The sequence below is a fragment of the Mytilus californianus genome, unplaced genomic scaffold (genome assembly GCF_021869535.1).
Source record: "Mytilus californianus isolate M0D057914Y unplaced genomic scaffold, xbMytCali1.0.p SCAF_7, whole genome shotgun sequence".
Classification (NCBI taxonomy): Eukaryota; Metazoa; Mollusca; class Bivalvia; order Mytilida; family Mytilidae; genus Mytilus; species Mytilus californianus.
Genome location: NW_026262723.1, coordinates 86,747,193 through 86,766,021, shown reverse-complemented (window position 1 = coordinate 86,766,021; position 18,829 = coordinate 86,747,193). Strand labels below are relative to the sequence as shown.

At 31.4% G+C, this 18,829-nt stretch overlaps 1 protein-coding gene across 10 annotated transcripts in view; it reads left to right on the top strand.

Moving 5' to 3' along the window:
• LOC127708602 (regulator of G-protein signaling 6-like) overlaps positions 1-18,829 on the top strand; it is an 88,730-nt gene that overhangs the window by 50,367 nt on the left and 19,534 nt on the right. For all 10 annotated transcript variants that reach the window (XR_007985316.1, XM_052213620.1, XM_052213619.1 and 7 more), the window contains exons 8-13: positions 5,413-5,511; positions 6,014-6,075; positions 7,234-7,353; positions 8,970-9,173; positions 12,216-12,317; positions 17,041-17,178. Coding sequence is in view for 9 of the 10 variants with exons in the window: in XM_052213620.1 (XP_052069580.1) it covers positions 5,413-5,511; positions 6,014-6,075; positions 7,234-7,353; positions 8,970-9,173; positions 12,216-12,317; positions 17,041-17,178 (725 nt within the window). In the remaining variant the exon portion in view is untranslated. The remainder of the gene's footprint in view (positions 1-5,412; positions 5,512-6,013; positions 6,076-7,233; positions 7,354-8,969; positions 9,174-12,215; positions 12,318-17,040; positions 17,179-18,829) is intronic.

Genomic DNA, 18,829 nt, shown 5'->3' with positions numbered 1-18,829 from the left:
CAACAAAAATTGAATATATGGGGTTCTTTGATATGCTGAATCTAAACATGTATTTAGATTTTTGATTATGGGCCCAGTTTTCAAGTTTGTCCAAATTGGGGTCCAAAATTAAACTTTGTTTGATTTCAACAAAAATTGAATATATGAGGTTCTTTGATATGCTGAATCTAACCATGTATTTAGATTTTTTATTTGTGGGCCCCGCTATCAAATTGGTTCATATTGAGGTCAAAAGGGTCTAAAATTAAACTTTGTTTGATTTCAACAAAAATTGAATATATGGGGTTCTTTGATATGCTGAATCTAAACATGTATTTAGATTTTTGATTATGGGCCCAGTTTTCAAGTTGGTCCAAATTGGGGTCCAAAATTAAACTTTGTTTGATTTCAACAAAAATTGAATATATGAGGTTCTTTGATATGCTGAATCTAAACATGTATTTAGATTTTTTATTTGTGGGCCCCGCTATCAAATTGGTTCATATTGAGGTCAAAAGGGTCTAAAATTAAACTTTGTTTGATTTCATCAAAAATTGAATTATTGGGGTTCTTTGATATGCCAAATCTAACTGTGTTTTTAGATTTTTAATTTGGGTCCCATTTTTTAAAATTGGTCTTCATTGAGGTCCAAAGGGTCCAAAATTAAACTTAGTTTGATTTTAACAAAAATTGAATTCTTGGGGTTCTTTGATATGCTAAATCTAAACATGTGTTTAGATTTTTGATTATGGGCCCTGTTTTCAAGTTGGTCCAAGATAGGGTCCAGTATTTAAACTTTGTTTGATTTCAACAAAAATTGAATATATGGGGTTCTTTGATATGCTGAATCTAAACATGTATTTAGATTTTTGATTATGGGCCCAGTTTTCAAGTTTGTCCAAATTGGGGTCCAAAATTAAACTTTGTTTGATTTCAACAAAAATTGAATATATGAGGTTCTTTGATATGCTGAATCTAACCATGTATTTAGATTTTTTATTTGTGGGCCCCGCTATCAAATTGGTTCATATTGAGGTCAAAAGGGTCTAAAATTAAACTTTGTTTGATTTCATCAAAAATTGAATTATTGGGGTTCTTTGATATGCCAAATCTAACTGTGTTTTTAGATTTTTAATTTGGGTCCCATTTTTTAAAATTGGTCTTCATTGAGGTCCAAAGGGTCCAAAATTAAACTTAGTTTGATTTTAACAAAAATTGAATTCTTAGGGTTCTTTGATATGCTAAATCTAAACATGTGTTTAGATTTTTGATTATGGGCCCAGTTTTCAAGTTGGTCCAAGTTGGGGTCCAAAATTAAACTTTTTTTGATTTCAACAAAAATTGAATATATGGGGTTCTTTGATATGCTGAATCTAACCATGAATTTAGATTTTTTATTTGTGGGCCCCGCTATCAAATTGGTTCATATTGATGTCAAAAGGGTCCAAAATTAAACTTTGTTTGATTTCATCAAAAATTGAATTATTGGGGTTCTTTGATATTCCAAATCTAACTGTGTATTTAGATTTTTAATTTTAAGTCCCGTTTTTTAAATTGGTCTACATTAAGGTCCAAAGGGTCCAAAATTAAACTTAGTTTGATTTTAGCAAAAATTGAATTATTGGGGTTCTTTGATATGCTGAATCTAAACATGTGTTTAGATTTTTGATTATGGGGCCGCCCAGTTTTCAAGTTTGTCCAAGTTGGGGTCCAAAATTAAACTTTGTTTGATTTCAACAAAAATTGAAAATATGGGGTTCTTTGATATGCTGAATCTAAGGGGACGACCATTTGATATTCTGAGGGGGGCCAGGAGGATTTTGAAAATAAATAACTCAGCCTTGATAATTACAAAAATAAATGGTTTGTTCTGTGGTAGTTTGAAAATAAATGACCTGACTTGCAATGTATTGAAAATAAATAACTCAGCAGGTCTAATCGAAAGTATGAGATGGCACCAGATTCTTCATAAATTAATCTTTTTTCCAAAAAAAAAAATCGGGAAACACTTCCCATATCTTTTAATAATAAAAGTATAAATATTATTTAAATATACTTGAAATGTCAGAAAATTGGTTTCATTTAACTTGAGGTTAATTGTCTCAGGAACACTTACCTCACTTTTATTAAATCAGGGCCGTAACTACATTGAGACAAATGCCTCATGTAGGAAATTTCAAAACCAAACGCTTGTCTCCATATCAAATTGTGTTCACCGTGAGTGCCTTGCAAGAAGCAAGTTCTGTTCTCCCTCAGACCTAGCTCCTGATTTTTCAGGATCAATATTTCTTATTTATTTGTCTTTTGTTCATTGATTGCCCTTCTGTATTCTGTTAGTGTTGCATTCATTTTGTAATTTAGTAATTTTATTATTAACTTGATCATGAGTTTAAAAAAACACAGCAGCCACAGACTTAACTATGTGAATTACATTTTTGCTTTTAATATCATGCATATTTGTCTTTTGATGTTGTTCCTAGAAACTTAAGTCTTACACTGAATCTATAACGTGATTTTGCTTTGAGACCAAAATATTGTCATAAAATTATTAAAACAGAACTTGCATTTTCAGTTTAAGAAAGGGTCTGGGGAACACCCAGAAGGCATGATTTTGCATCATTTGTTCTATAGCTTCTTGGGCCTTCAGCGGTTCAAAAACCCTTCAAAAAAAATTTTGCCTCGCTCCGCTCGGCGAAACATGTTTGCCAATACTTTTAGAAGAGCCTTAGTTTCAACCAAACTTTAATACTGTGTATGTATGCAATACATGTATATGCATTGGGGGATATAAAAAGATTCATTTCTGCAGAGGATAATAATTAATTCTGATTAAATGGTACATAATGACTTGACTATACATGAATTATTTATAATAAACAAATAATTTAAAAATTGTATGTTTTCGAATATTATAAATATAGTTGTGAAAATAAATAATCAGTCCCTTGCTTTAATGAAAATGAAAAATCTTGCTTCAATAGTGCAGAAAATAGATAATCTGTCCTCTTAGTTTACAAAAATAAATAACCGATCCACAACAAATCCTCCTGGCCCCCCCAGAATATCAAATGGTCGTCCCCTAACCATGTATTTTGATTTTGGACATTGAACCATAATAGGTAAATTAAAAAAATTCAAGTTCTTAGACCACATTCTTTCTGTGTCAGAAACCTATGCTGTGTCAAATATTTAATAACAATCCAAATTCAGAGCTGTATCAAGCTTGAATGTTGTGTCCATACTTGCCCCAACTGTTCAGGGTTCGACCTCTGCGGTTGTATCAAGCTGCGCCCCAGCGAAGCATTTTATTAGTAGATAAAATCATATATAATTCTTAGGAATATGAAAACTATAGGTTTCTTCCAAAATGAATATAAAGAGTCATTTGCTGAAACATTTTTCCAAAAAAAAAATCTCCAAATAGCAATGGATTGGTCAATTTATTATTTGTTATCTTATAATCACTTGCAAATATTACAAGCAAATTACAAGAACAAAAGACTTTAAACATAAATCAGTTTTCAGGATTTGAAACAATGGAGACCTGGAGAAAAAAAGGCTTGCTTCCATTTAAGAAATAGCTTCTTAGAAGGATTGAATAGTTTACTTTGCGTTCTTCAAGTGGAATGTCTACTTAGCTCATGTATTTGAAAAGTGCCTGTACCAAGCTTAAAACAAATGTTATAACCTGTTCTAACTACAGGTTGTTGTACCAAGCTTAAAACAAATGTTATAACCTGTTCTAACTATAGGTTGTTGTACCGAGCTTATAACAAATGTAATAACCTGTTCTAACTGAAGGTTGTTGTATCAAGCTTATAAAAAATTTAATAACCTGTTCTAACTGAAGGTTGTTGTACCAAGCTTATAACAAATGTTATAACCTGTTCTAACTGAAGGTTGTTGTACCAAGCTTATAACAAATGTAATAACCTGTTCTAACTATAGGTTGTTGTACCAAGCTTATAACAAATGTAATAACCTGTTCTAACTGAAGGTTGTTGTACAAAGCTTAAAACAAATGTTATAACCTGTTCTAACTGCAGGTTGTTGTACCAAGCTTATATATGCATAAATTAGGCCGTTAGTTTTCTCGTTTGAATTGTTTTACATTGTCATTTCAGGGCCTTTTATATATAGCTGACTGTGCGGTATGGGCTTTGCTCATTGTTGAAGGCCGTACAGTGACCTATAGTTGTTAATTTCTGTGTCATTTTGTCTCTTGTGGAGAGTTGTCTCATTGGCAATCATACCACATCTTCTTTTTTATATTATAACAAAGTTATAATCTGTTCTTTTTTCAGGTTGTTGTACCAAGCTTAAAACAAATGTTATAACCTGTTCTAACTACAGGTTGTTGTACCAAGCTTATAACAAATGTTATAACCTGTTCTAACTACAGGTTGTTGTACCAAGCTTAAAACAAATGTTATAACCTGTTCTAACTGCCGGTTGTTGTACAAAGCTTATAACAAATGTTATAACCTGTTCTAACTACAGGTTGTTGTACAAAGCTTATAACAAATGTTATTACCTGTTCTTACTTCAGGTTGTTGTACAAAGCTTAAAACAAATGTTATAACCTGTTCTAACTACAGGTTGTTGTACCAAGCTTATAACAAATGTTATAACCTGTTCTAACTACAGGTTGTTGTACCAAGTTTATAACAAATGTTATAACCTGTTCTAACTACAGGTTGTTGTACCAAGCTTAAAGCAAATGTTATAACCTGTTCTAACTAAAGGTTGTTGTACCAAGCTTAAAACAAATGTTATAACATGTTCTAACTACAGGTTGTTTTACCAAGATTATGACAAATGTAATAACCTGTACTAACTACAGGTTGTTGTACCAAGCTTATAACAAATGTTATAACCTGTTCTAAATACAGGTTGTTGTACCAAGCTTAAAACAAATGTTATAACCTGTTCTAACTACAGGTTGTTGTACCAAGCTTAAAACAAATGTTATAACCTGTTCTAACTATAGGTTGTTGTACCAAGCTTAAAACAAATGCTTTAACCTGTTCTAACTACAGGTTGTTGTACCAAGCTTAAAACAAATGGTATAACCTGTTCTAACTACAGGTTATTGTACCAAGCTTATAACTAATGTTATAACCTGTTCTAACTACAGGTTGTTGGATATACTGTAAATCAAATCATTTTCACATACCGTATAGAAAAAAAACACAGAAATGAATCATGGTGAATTTGTCACACATTGATATTTTTATGAACACATCAACAAAGTTGGGAAAATTGCAAAGTTGGCTAAATATGGCTTATTTTATCATGGGAATGGATACCCTTAATCGTAGATAAAAATGTAGGATAACATATGCATTTTATTCTAGATGCTTCTTGCAAAAAGATTCCTTGACAAGTAATTTAACATAACACAATTCAAACATCAGAGACATTTTTTTTTAGCCTGGATGTGTGAAAAATTTAGAAGAGGGACCAAAGAAAAATTTCCTACCACAACAAATCATAGCAAGAAAGAAGACAAAGGAAGCTTTGCGTAAAGAGGTTTGTCTTTTGGTATATCAAATTTGAAACCAGATCAATTCTGCTAAGGATTAATTTGACATGTTTAAAACCAATGCATATCAATTTTAAAATGATTTATACAAGACAGGCGATCTACTATTCCTACACAGATAAAAATCAAAAAAATTAATGTCAAATTTATGTTTTATAGCTTTTGTGATATTTAAAATGCCGCGGAAAATATGTTTAGGTGCAATTGAAAAAAAAGATACAACAAAATGGAGGAATGTTACAGATAATGTACAACTTTTATAACCATCCAGTAATCTAAAGTTAACTTTCAGATGACCTGTAAACATTATTGGAAATGATTTTTTTTCAGACATTATTATCATTGCAATTTTTGCAATGTCAACTTGAAAATAATCTTTGCAAAATGTAACATGATATTTTTCAATGAAATTTAAACAATACAAAATTTGAAAAAAAAAGATAGCATGAAAATGTCTGAACATATAGTTAATGATTTGTGTATTTACAGATTGCATTCTTAAAGAAATCATTTGGACGACCTAGAATGAAGTTTTCTATGGTGTTTGAGTCGTAAGTATTTGTTCAACAAAAGATATTTTTCAAGATGTATTTAAGTTCCAATCTGCCTAAGAATCAGGCAGTAGTGAAAACATGGCAAACATAAACCTGCTCAAGTTTACATTAATTTAAGTTCAAAATGTATAATGTTGCACGAATATAACATTGGTTTCCTTTTCTTGTTCTGGTATTTCAAGAAATGATTTGGTTGAAATGCACTAGAAATAAAAACTTGAGAGGAGCTAACCGTGTAATTTACTATCATTCTAACAGAAAGTTATCTAGATATTTCTTGAATTACCAGACATGGAAAAATGAAAGACCTACCATTTCTAATTCAGGATGAGGGTAACTACAAAAAAGTATGGTTAGGTTGGCAGATTTTTTGCGGCTATGTTTTGAATTTCTTCTAAATTTTACTCCCACTCTTGGAGTGCATTCATCTTGTACTTCTATCTGTCAGTCCAACAAACATTTCTATTCCACTTTTTAAGGTATCACTGCACGGAATGACTTCATATTTAGTCAACAGTTTGACGTTTATGGATGGTATAGTGTAAGCACTTTTCAAATCTGTCAGACATAAACTTCCTGTTGGTCAATATTTTGAATTTCAATTTTGGTTATGCTTAGCACAACAATCTTGTTTGTTCTGAATATTTAATTAATCAAAAATTAATGTAATTTATAATTACCAACATTTAACGAAGTAGCAGTTGACTGGTACTATTTATAGTACACCTATGACTTAAGCTAAGATCAAACTGTTGTAATTATGACAATGAAGACTTTTTTGTCTTTGAAACACAGTTTCAATTTGTTCAGATCCAAAATTCTGGAAAGCTGATGATGTATCAATATTTTGGAGCAGCATATTTAAAATCAACGGTGACCTATAGTCGTTAACTACTATGTCATTTGGTCTCTGGTGGAGAGTTATCTCATTGCCAATTATACAACATCTCCTTATTTTTATATAAAAAGAATGAAACAAACAATTTACAAGATTTATTTATTTATCAGCTGTGTGTATTAATATTAAATTAATTGTACAATAATTGTAAATTACCATTCAATTAAGTATGAGATGTCACATCTAAATATATCCTTTTGTAAACCAAATGTTGTGGAGTTAATACCACATTGATCTGAATGGCTGGTTAATTTCAGGTACAAATTACGATGGGAACAGTATAAAGAATTTGATCCTTTCATGGATGTTTCAGCAACCCAACCATCAAATCCTTGGATGTCTGATGAAACTATGTTGTGGGAAATCAATTCTCCAGAGTAAGAAACCATCTCAAAATATAACAGTTTAAATCATTTAATTTCTGACCTTCCATGCCATCTACTTTGAATTCACAAATTATTTGCATGCATTTATTTTGGCAGTTGTTTAACAATGGACAAAAATTTGAGATTTATGATTGGGATTTCATGAAATACTACATACTAATAATGCTATGAAAATTTTAGATTCTGTCACAATTCTTGCAATTATAAAAACGTCACAAAATTTATGCAATTATAAAAACACAAAATTTTTGCAATTATAAAAACATCACAAAAATTTTGCAATTATAAAAACATCACAAAATTTTTGCAATTATAAAAAAAAAATAACAAAATTTTTGAATTTACAGTATTAGATATCCAAAATATACAAGTATTGACACATGTCAATACTCAATAATTATTGCGAAAGAAATGAAACTTTTTCACAGAATCATTTGCATATTACCTGTCAATTTGAACTTGTCAGTTCACTTGTCCCATTGAATAAATACAACAGCTACTGTTCTCTGTGTAGTTTATTCACGGAGACCTTTAAATTTCTTCTAAGAGAAGTCCATCACTCATTAATTAATTTACCTGAAGAAAAAAATATCTTCTAAGGAAACGAAAATACATGTATCAACTCACAAAACTGCATATGGTGTTAAATTTATTCAATATCAATTATATATCTTCAATCTGTTCAATATAAACACAGATTTAATCATAAAAAGGTAATTTCTGATAAAAACAGTTTGAAAACAAAAACCCAACTTTCTCAAAATGACAGGAATAGTGTGAAAAAAATTTCCATATTCTTGGTTGGAAACCAAAAATTACATTAGACTACCCTACCAATGCTCTGTAACAAGATTTGTCTGTCTGTTTTTAACTAATGAAACTTGTCACTGAGGCAGATTTTTGTGTTTTATTTACTTCTTGGTTACCATCAAAATTGTGATGCATTACCAGTCATTAGGTTGGTCAGTGATTATTATATAATTAAACTAGTATTCAATTCAAACAAACAATGTACTTTAGACTTACCCGTATAGAAAAAATTAGCACTTGTGTTGTTACTCATTTTTTTTTAAAATTGTATGATACAAACCACTGCTAAGAAAGCATACACTTGAAATGAGGAAAAATCCTTTCTTATTATCGAGCGCTGGTATGGAGAGTCTACCTGAAAAATAAAAACTGTAGTTGGGTTGTGAACCCACACATTGGGTTAGCGGTTGAAAATACTGAATTTTTATGGAAAAATACATTTCTGGGATCATGGGACTTACAGTAAGGTATGCAATCTTACTGAATTCAGTAAATACATACGGTTTGCTTACATAAGATCTAAAAAAATATTCCTAGTTACTGTGGATTCTTTGTTATTAGTGGGAGATTTCGTGGGTAAATGTGGTTCATGAATTTAAATGTTCAATGAAGTGTGAATTTTCTATAGGCTTGTATGCAAACCTTGGCAAACGACAAAATCATATATCCACAGAAAATACACAATTTTTCCTCAATCCATGCAAATATATGAATTCCCAGTAACATTAATTTTTACAGCTAATGTAAAGTGTTAAATGTTTTGTATGATAATGTATTTACTTTTTTTTTCAAAACAGTGTTCACATTCCTACCGATTCCAGAATGAGGAAATGGGCTATAAGTTTTTATGAACTAATTAATGACCCTCGTGGACAATGTGAATTTGATGAATATTTACAAAAAGAATATAGTCATGAAAATTTACATTTCTGGTGTGCTGTGGAAAATTATAAATGTTGTCCAAGATCTCGACAGAAAGAAGAAATGAATAATATATATAAGTAAGTTTAAATAAATAACCCTAATATAAATTTAGAAATTATTGCATGGATTTGACATGTTTGTTCCTGTGATTGCTTATCAGCAGAAAAAGAAATCAAGACTGATTATTGCAATTTTAGAAAAAATGCACACAAATAAAGCAATCAAAATATGAAATGTGATTAACTATTGATCCAATGCTGATGCCAATGCATTTGTTTGCAATAATAAGACAATCACAAACAATATTTGGATGTACTGTAGTAAATAATCTATTGTAACATAGGAACATAGGTAAGTTTTATACTAAAATATTAATTAGAAAAAAGCTAATTGTGTCTAGGTTGAAAAACCACAATTTTTTCCACGAATAGCAGTACTTTTATGGTAATTACATTACCCTTAATTGAGTATGCTCCAATTGATTTCATTTAAGCTTGACACGATTAATGGGATAAGTAAAAGTAAGATCTACTTTCTATGAAGAAAATCTTCTGATTTGTCATTCCAGATTTTATATTGGACTTTAATCTTAAAACAATTAATGGGATAGGAAAAAGTAAGCTACTTTCCATTTTGTAAAAAAAAATTCTAATTTGTCTTTCAAGAGTTTATATGGGACTTCACCATTCAAATTTAAGGTGACTTTTTTTATACATAAAGGATATTATCCTCCTGCAGGTTTTTCTGCAAGGTCATGTAACTTACTTCTGATATAATGCCTTCTACAATGTTTCATTTTATTCTTGCAACAATTTCAATATCCATATAGTGGTGTATCCTGTGCTGCTAGTGCTGCTGTTTATTTAAATATTTTTCTATCCTGCCTTTTTACATAATTAAATGATGTTATCCTGGCACAGAAGAAAAAATTAAACTGAATTCAATATCTTTTATGGATAAATCAGCAGTGTATCTGATGTAAGTCTGACATAGTTGCCTGAAACATTGTCAGAACAGTTATTGTACCCAACACATCAGAGATATGGATAATAATAATATATTGTTACCATCCTTCTGTCATTACTCTGGGGCCTCAGTGGATACATTCTGGTTTGAAAGTAGGATTAAGGAAAATAAGAAATAGATAACCATAATTTTAAAGATGTAGTACTTTGATCTTGTCCTTGGGGAGATATGGGATATATTAGCTTTTTCATCAAATTATTTTCAATTAATTATTAAAAACTTTTAAAGGTTTGAAAATAATGTACATGAAAACTGAAAATGATTTTCAGTTTATCCTTAATCCACATCATGCTCTACTATCTTTAAAATATCTTTCTGAAATGTTTATTTGTTTCCCTCATTATACAAATTTTAACTGATGTCATATAAAAAAAATTATCAGGGAAGTATTCATAGTATTTTAAACAATTGAGGTTGTTTATCATTTATATCTATAATAACTTACATACCTGGATATATCTTATATCAATATAGAATATTTCCTTGACTTTTTCACACGAGAAAATTATTCTTCATGAGCACAAAAGAGTGCTTTAAATGATAGATAAAGAATGTTAACTTTTGTCAACATAATTTAATGTAATGTAATTGTCTCGCCTGGTACAAATGTCGCAAAATGGGAGACATAGAGATGCTAATCTGACGACAGTGATGGTGTAAACTGTTTGTATAAAGCTTTCTATTTCTGAAGGATGAGACCATGGCCCTTGGTCATAAAACTTTACTCAGTACTCGTAGTACCTAGAGACCATGGCCCTTGGTCATAAAACTTTACTCAGTACTCATAGTACCTAGAGACCATGGCCCTTGGTCATAAAACTTTACTCAGTACTCGTAGTACCTAGAGACCATGGCCCTTGGTCATAAAACTTTACTCAGTACTCGTAGTACCTAGAGACCATGGCCCTTGGTCATAAAACTTTACTCAGTACTCGTAGTACCTAGAGACCATGGCTCTTGGTCATAAAACTTTACTCAGTACTCGTAGTACCTAGAGACCATGGCTCTTGGTCATAAAACTTTACTCAGTACTCGTAGTACCTAGAGACCATGGCCCTTGGTCATAAAACTTTACTCAGTACTCGTAGTACCTAACTATCCAGTATTTTGATTGGTTGATTTCTGAGTCTTAAGAACAATAATCGTGCTAGAATTTTTATGACCGCTAGGCCAGGATACTTCATATTTTAAATATAGATGCCTTATGTTCTGAAGTTTCTGTCATACATGTCTGTTTTTCTTGACCTCTTTTTCTTGGTTTTAGTGACTGCTTAAAATAAGTGCTTTTTATCAGGCAATTTGTTCAGTTATTATGAGTAAAAGGATAACCATATTTGGTATGTAGAATCATTGCAAGGTAAACATTCCCTCAGACAATGTTCATCTGACTGTGAACGCATTTCATTGATCAGTGATCAACTTTAAGTTTTCGTGGTTAGGTCTGATACTATTAGCTATAGGTCAACTTTATTTAGTATTTAGAAAGATTTTATGGTGTTTATTTATGTCTGGCAGGGTTCATCTGAACTTGACCTCATTTCCATGAATCGTACGTCAATGTTAAGAATTTGTGATTATGTCTTTTCTTGGAAACAATAAGCAATAGGTTGGTTAACTGTATTTAGTGTATGGAATGATTTTAAAGTGTAAATGTCCATCCGTCATTATTCACTGACCTTGAGCTCATTTTTATGGATCATTGATAATGTGAAGTTATGTGATGCTTGTAGTAAGACCTTGATCTTAATGGAGTTCAATTTAAAATTCTATCATGATCAGGAAAGTAGTCTAGACATTGTAGTGTGTGCACTTGTGTTTATATCCTTATGCTGACAGTAATATACAAAAACTTTTTATGTCACCTTTGTGGATTGTAATGACATGTAAGAAAGATAAAGGTCTTTTGAAAAGTTGTGCAAAGTAAAATTAGCTAATTTTAAAAAATTAATCTGCTATTAGAACATGTAGAATGAGTTTTGTTTGAATAAATGTAAACATATTCATAATTTTTACTTGCAGAAATGAAATATTTTGAAAAAAGTTTGCCTGATTTGTGCACTTTTTGGTAATGTAATATACATTGATACTTTCAGAATATATTTAGAGAAAGGATCTAGAAGTGAAGTTAATGTAGATAGTAAAACATTAGATCAAGTCCACCAAAATATGAGATCCAGTTCAGAATCCAATGCAAAGTGAGTGTTAGTTATAACATCAATAAGCATATATATTTTCCCTGCATTTTTTCTATTTTTTTTTCTAGTAAACTTCTCAAAAACCTAATACTGAGAAGTGTAAAGTTGAAATGTTCTTGATGTATTTCATTAGCAGTTATTTGCACCTTCGGGGGTTGAAAAAATATTGGGACTTTTTGTAGAAAATTAAAAATTTATAATTACAGTTGAGTGTTTTTGGAAACCATTTAACAAGGTCATAAGTCTTACAATGCATACAATTCATAATGACAATACATGTATGTAAAACCTTAACTTCTTCTTCTGAAATTGGTTTAAACAAAACAAAGAATATATTCATAGCTAGATGGACACCAGATCTTGATATTATGAAAAAATGTACATGAACACAGCTCATAAGCAAAAGCATACATAAATAAAGAAAATCATTACAATTATAATTGATGAAATGCTGGTTTAATGTTTATTAAATTTATTTTTTGTTAAGTTTAAAAAATATCAAAGAATAAAAAAAAACCTATAATCAGCTATCCCGCCACCACCCATGAACAACCAACTAAAACGAGTTATATCGTTCAAACTACATTAAAAACTAGATATATAGTGGGAAAAAAGTGGGAAATTGCCAATAGCCCTGACAGCAAGAAAACATACAAATATGAGTCAAAAGTGTTTATTAACCAAGACTCTGAGATACAGAAAGTCTCTTCTTAACTGTCAGTAATATAGCTGTCTTTACCAATATCAGACCTCCGTTTTCTGTACCTTTAAATGGATCATTCATTAATATCTGAACTGGATGTAGGGGCTGCCTCAATTTTATTCCTGCAAAATGGAATGACTAAATCAAAACACTAATCTGAAAGTTATCTTTTAGTTTAAGTAATCCTGTCTTAAAAACACCATTTTTACTTGCCTCCTTGACAATACATCTGAGGTAAGTAATGAATATTTCTCACGAAATAAAAAATACACCATTTCTTTGTAAAATAGGCCAATACTGGTCAGATGCCCATTCTGGGACTATCCGAGGTCCTTCTGCATTGTCTTGTTTTAATTTATTTAGAGATTTTGAATAAGATTGCAGTGCTAGCCAGTTTACATCATTAACACAAAACTGAGTAAACGTGTCAATAGATTTTGTCCTTGAACACCATACATTTGAATTGAATCTCTCATATTGAGTATTATTGTGTGGTGCAAATCTGTCTAAAGTACTTTTCCAGAGGCGTATTTAGGAGGGGCAGCCTAATACCCTAATTGTCATGATCCATGACTCTGCTCAATAAAATATTTTAACTCTTGGAATCCAATTAGTGTTTAGTCAACATTTTGCACTTTACAAAGCTCATGAATTGAAGTTGCAGTAGAATGTTATTTCATTTGTCATGCTGCCTACCTTTTAAATATGTTCAACATTCATATCTGAATTTAGGGGCATTAAGGCCAGGTTTTGGCTCAAGAAATTCAAGTTTTTGAGAACTATCTCATATTTGCACATAATGTTTGGAAATGCATAGAATTAAGAAATATACATGAAATACAGAAGATTATTGATGTTATGACGCCACAGTTACCTCATAATATGCAATGTTTTCAGGAAAATTGCAGAATTTATGAAGTTTTTCATCGTTATTTCCATTGTGCGCAGCAAAGAAACAGCAAAATAATTTAAGAGAAGCTTATTATACTTATTGGCATAATCTCACCAAATATAAAGTTGTTTCTTGGGTGCACACATACTTTCCCAATCTAATACATACTATTAAATTGATGTAAAACAAAGAAAGTCAAGAAATTTTGTTATGGTTTGTTGCCATGGTAACTTGTTAAATGTGAAATTTGTTTTTATTTTCTGAACACCTTGTACCTAAGTGTTGTTATAACAAATTTGAGAAAATGTATGGTAACTTTTCAATTTGCACCAAATTTGGGCCAACTAAGGGCCTTATTGCCCCTACTCCTTTGTTTGTTTTAAGTAACATTGCTCAAAATGTTAAGGACTGTAACACTCACCATGAGATTCATCATGAGCTATTTAAAATCACAAATCTCCTATCTGGGGTTTAACTTGTTTGCTACATTGTAAAGCAGTTACAAAATCTTTTGTATCCACTAAACCATCGTCTAAAATATAATTGTTCTCTTGCCTTGAGATCTAAAATCTTTTAACAACTTCTCTCAAACTTTTGAAATTATAATCCTGCAGTTGATTTTCCAAAGGGTAGAACTGCAAAAACAAAATATTTTAATGTATTATCAAAAACCCATGAAAAAAAATATTGTTGATGTTCTTCAAATATTTCGAATTGATGATATGCTGTTTTTAAATCCTATCTGAAAATCTAATCATTTTATTGAATAATCCTTAACCACTTTACAATCTTCATATTAAAATTTTTAAATAATTGTTGGTTTATGTGACTGCTGTCAGTTTACTCGTTTAATGCTACTATAAGTGGGTTGACTATTAAAAGTTTAGTGTTAATTTCTTTAGCACCAAATTCGTTATTTCTGATGAAACAAATGTTTATGCCCCACCTACGATAGTAGAGGGGCATTATGTTTTTAGGTCTGTGCGTCCTTTCATTCGTTCGTCCGTCCATCCGTCCTTTCGTCCGTCTGTCCCGCTTCAGGTTAAAGTTTTTGGTCAAGGTAGTTTTTGATGAAGTTGAAGTCCAATCAACTTAAAACTTAGTACACATGTTCCCTATGATATGATCTTTCTAATTTTAATGCCAAATTAGAGTTTTTACCCCAATTTCACGGTCCACTGAACATAGAAAGTGCGAGTGGGGCATCCGTATACTATGGACAAATTCTTGTTTGTTATCTAATTTCTGATGAAGATTTCTTATTTTTAATATGTCTATTTTTGAAAGGTATTTTATAACCATTTTGAGTACATCAAGCATGTATTGATTATCCCATATCAATTTACATTTAGCATCTAATTTGATCTTTAATCTACCTACAGGTGGCTCAGGTAAGTATACAACAGTTTCAGATGACAACTGTTCAGACGTCACATTCTTGTTTTTTTTTATTTGCTCTTAACTGAGACGAGGCAAACTATTGTTTTCAAGAAGATAATTTTCTGTCTTTGTGTCGGAAATTAACATATTGTTATTTAAGATTAAAACATTAGATGTACCTATCTTTGACATCTCATTTTCTGGACAGCTCTTGCTCCAATGACTCCTCTTTCCACAGGTACAACATCAACTAGGTTTGTAGCTTGTGTTTTTGTCCTCATAGCTTCTCTCTCTGTTGTATGGGACAGGTCTTGGACCATTTTTTGCCTTAACCTTCTCTCGGCTCTATTCATTCGCTTCTTATCCTCAGAATCTTCTGCAATTTGATTTGAAATGCATTCCCTCATCACACACATTCCCAACTCAGAAAAATCTGCTAATTTGATCAATTTTTGGTGCTCTTGAACTAAGACTATACCTTCTGAAATCTTTTTTTTAGTCGCAACCACTTTTGAAATGTTAACATCAGGAGTATCCTGCAATGTTGAAATTTCCTGCTGTGCTTGTTGAATATTGGCTTGTAAATGGTTCATTCTGAAATCCATCAAGATGTGCATATTGTTCAGTATGTTGTGTTGAGAAATGGCTATGGCATTTTAACTTCATTTGCAATAGAATTTTGAATTGGAAGATCCAGCTCAGTGTCCATCTTAAAACTGTGACTGAAGGGTAGAAACTATACATAAAAAAAATTGCATAATTACAGTGGACAATATGATTGTTTATTATCTACTTAATGTCCAAAGGCAAATATTTCATTCCCATTCAGGACCAATGAAAACTTTACAAGATGTCTTGTGATTGCTCAGACTCAGTACTCAACTTGCAGTACCACCCCTCAGTCATGATCTATTGACTATGAAACTTTTGCTTAGTTTACATGTATTAGTTTGCGATTAGGTCAGTTTATGGGGAACCACTAGTGGTAGGTCAATTATATTTAGTATTCAGTTGTATTAGCATTGGCACATCTCATTTCCATGGAGATTGTTTAGCCCTGTCCCCTCAGTTGTGGTCTATTGACTTTGAATATTTTGCTTAGTTTACATGTATAAGTTTGTGATTAGGTCAGTTATTGGAGAACCACTATTGTTAGGTCAACAATATTTGGTATGCATATGTATTAGCATTGGCACATCTCATTTCCATGGAGATTGTTTGGCCCAGTACCTTCAGTTATGGTTCATTGACTTTGAATATTTTGCATAACTTACATGTTAAAGTATTGCTATTTTGATTTCAACATTTGCATTTTACAATCAAAATAACAAAAAGGCGAGACATATCTCTGTGTTAACAATTTTTTTTTTTTATATTTACACATATGAATAAGATGGTGCAGAACACCTTCCTGGATTTTTGACAACATACAGTATGGTTCATGTCTGTCATATTTGTTTTTTGTTAATTAAATTTTTATAAACTAGGCCGTTAGTTTTCTAGTTTGATTTGTTTCACATTTTTCATGTCTGGGCCATTTATAGTTGACTAGGTTTATCTCATTGTTGAAGGCATTACTGTGACCATAATTGCTTACCTCCACATTATTTATATAGTTGTCTCATTTGCAATCATATACCATATCTCTTATTTTTATAGTATATATAGAACCATTAATACGGAAGGATTATGACCATGATGTAATTATTTGACATAAGAATTTATTAACATGCTTTCATTTTTTTCAGAGCTCGTTATGTATTTGAACCTGCACAAGAACATATATATGTATTAATGAAAAAAGATAGTTATCCAAGATATCTACGATCAGATCAGTTTAAAGACTTAATGGAAAAAGCCAAACAACAACCTCTTACAAAACGCAGGTGAGTGAGAAAACAGATGAGTAAGTAAATAAAAGTTTGTGTAGATTCAGCATATTGACAAACATTTGAACATAAGTTTTTGTGAGCTTTTCACTGAATATAAAAACATATACAGTAATAAATGAAATTAAGCATGCAGCATGCAAATAAATAGTTAGAAATAGTTAGAAAACAGCACAACTATAGCACTTTTGAAACACTTGAGACTTGAGAAAGTCTATAAAAAGGCAACAGTAGTATACCGCTGTTCAATAGTCATAAATCGATTAAGCAAAAACAAATCCGGGTTACAGACTAAAACCCAGGGAAACACATCAACTATTAGACAAAAAAGATGATAATTTATAAAAATTTGCAACTAAAATGCATACCTCTCCTGTCAAAACATGGAATGGCTAGATGCACTTCTATCAGATAAATGACATCATAAAAGTCCCTGTTATCTTGTGGTAGTTTTTACTGAAAAATTGGGTTTAGAAAGTTAAATTTACCAAATGTACAGTAAAAATGTTTAAATTATTACTTGATGGTAGATAACTTGAGTGACTATCCTTCAAAAACAACTTTTTCACTGAACTAGTATACATTATCGTTTAAGGGCCAGCTGAAGCCCGCCTCCGGGTGCAGGATTTTCTCTCTGTGTCGAAGACCCATTGGAGGCCTTGGGCTGTTTTTTGCTCTTTGATGGGGTTTCCATTCTCAATTTTCTTTAGAATTCATGTTATATAAATTTACCTTTGGAATAAAAAAGAGTAGTTTCTGAGTCATTATTGTCTCGACTGAAGCACATGTCTCAAAGGAGAGACATCTATTTTTATTCATAGGCTACATAATTTTCTAATTGTATGAAGCTTTTAATAGATATCTGAAGGTAAGAGAACTAGATTAACCAGGTTACATTTGGTGTAACCTTTCTGTCTGGCATATTTTAGTTTAATTGTCTATTTCCATGGTAAAAAGTCTTGATAAAATTGACACAACTTTTATGGTGATAATTTAGTCAGTTACTTTAAGCAATAGGTGAACTATATTTGGTTAAAGATTCATTGTAAAGTGTGTACTTTTAATACGACAGCAAAAAATTTGCGTTCGTATACTGTGGATTCATTTATTTTCGTGGGTACCAATTTTCGTGGATTAAGGAAAACTTACATGTTCGTGGATATTTAATTTCGTGGTTTTGCCGAAGTCTGCATATAAGCCTATAGAAAATTTGTTATTCGTTGAACATTTAATTTCGTGGTTCACCAGTACCCACGAACTCCACGAAATTTGGTATCCAACGAATAATAATGAATTCACAGTATTGCTATCATGTCGTCGTCTGAAGACATTTGGTTTCTGGACAATAACTTAAGTATAAATAAATGGATCTCTATCAAATTTAAGCACAATGTTCAATAGCACAAAAGTAAGGTTGGGATTGATTTTGGGGGTTATGGTCCCAACTGTTTTGGAATTAGGGGTCAAAAAGGGGCCTAAAAAGGCATTTTTGTAGTTTCCGGACAATAACTTGTGTAAAAGTGTATGGATCTCTATGAAACTGTACCACAAGATTCCATACCATAAAGGGAAGGTTGGGATTGACTTTGGGGGTTATGGCCCAAACCATTCAGGAATTAGGGGCAAAAAAAGGTAGGAAAAACAAGGT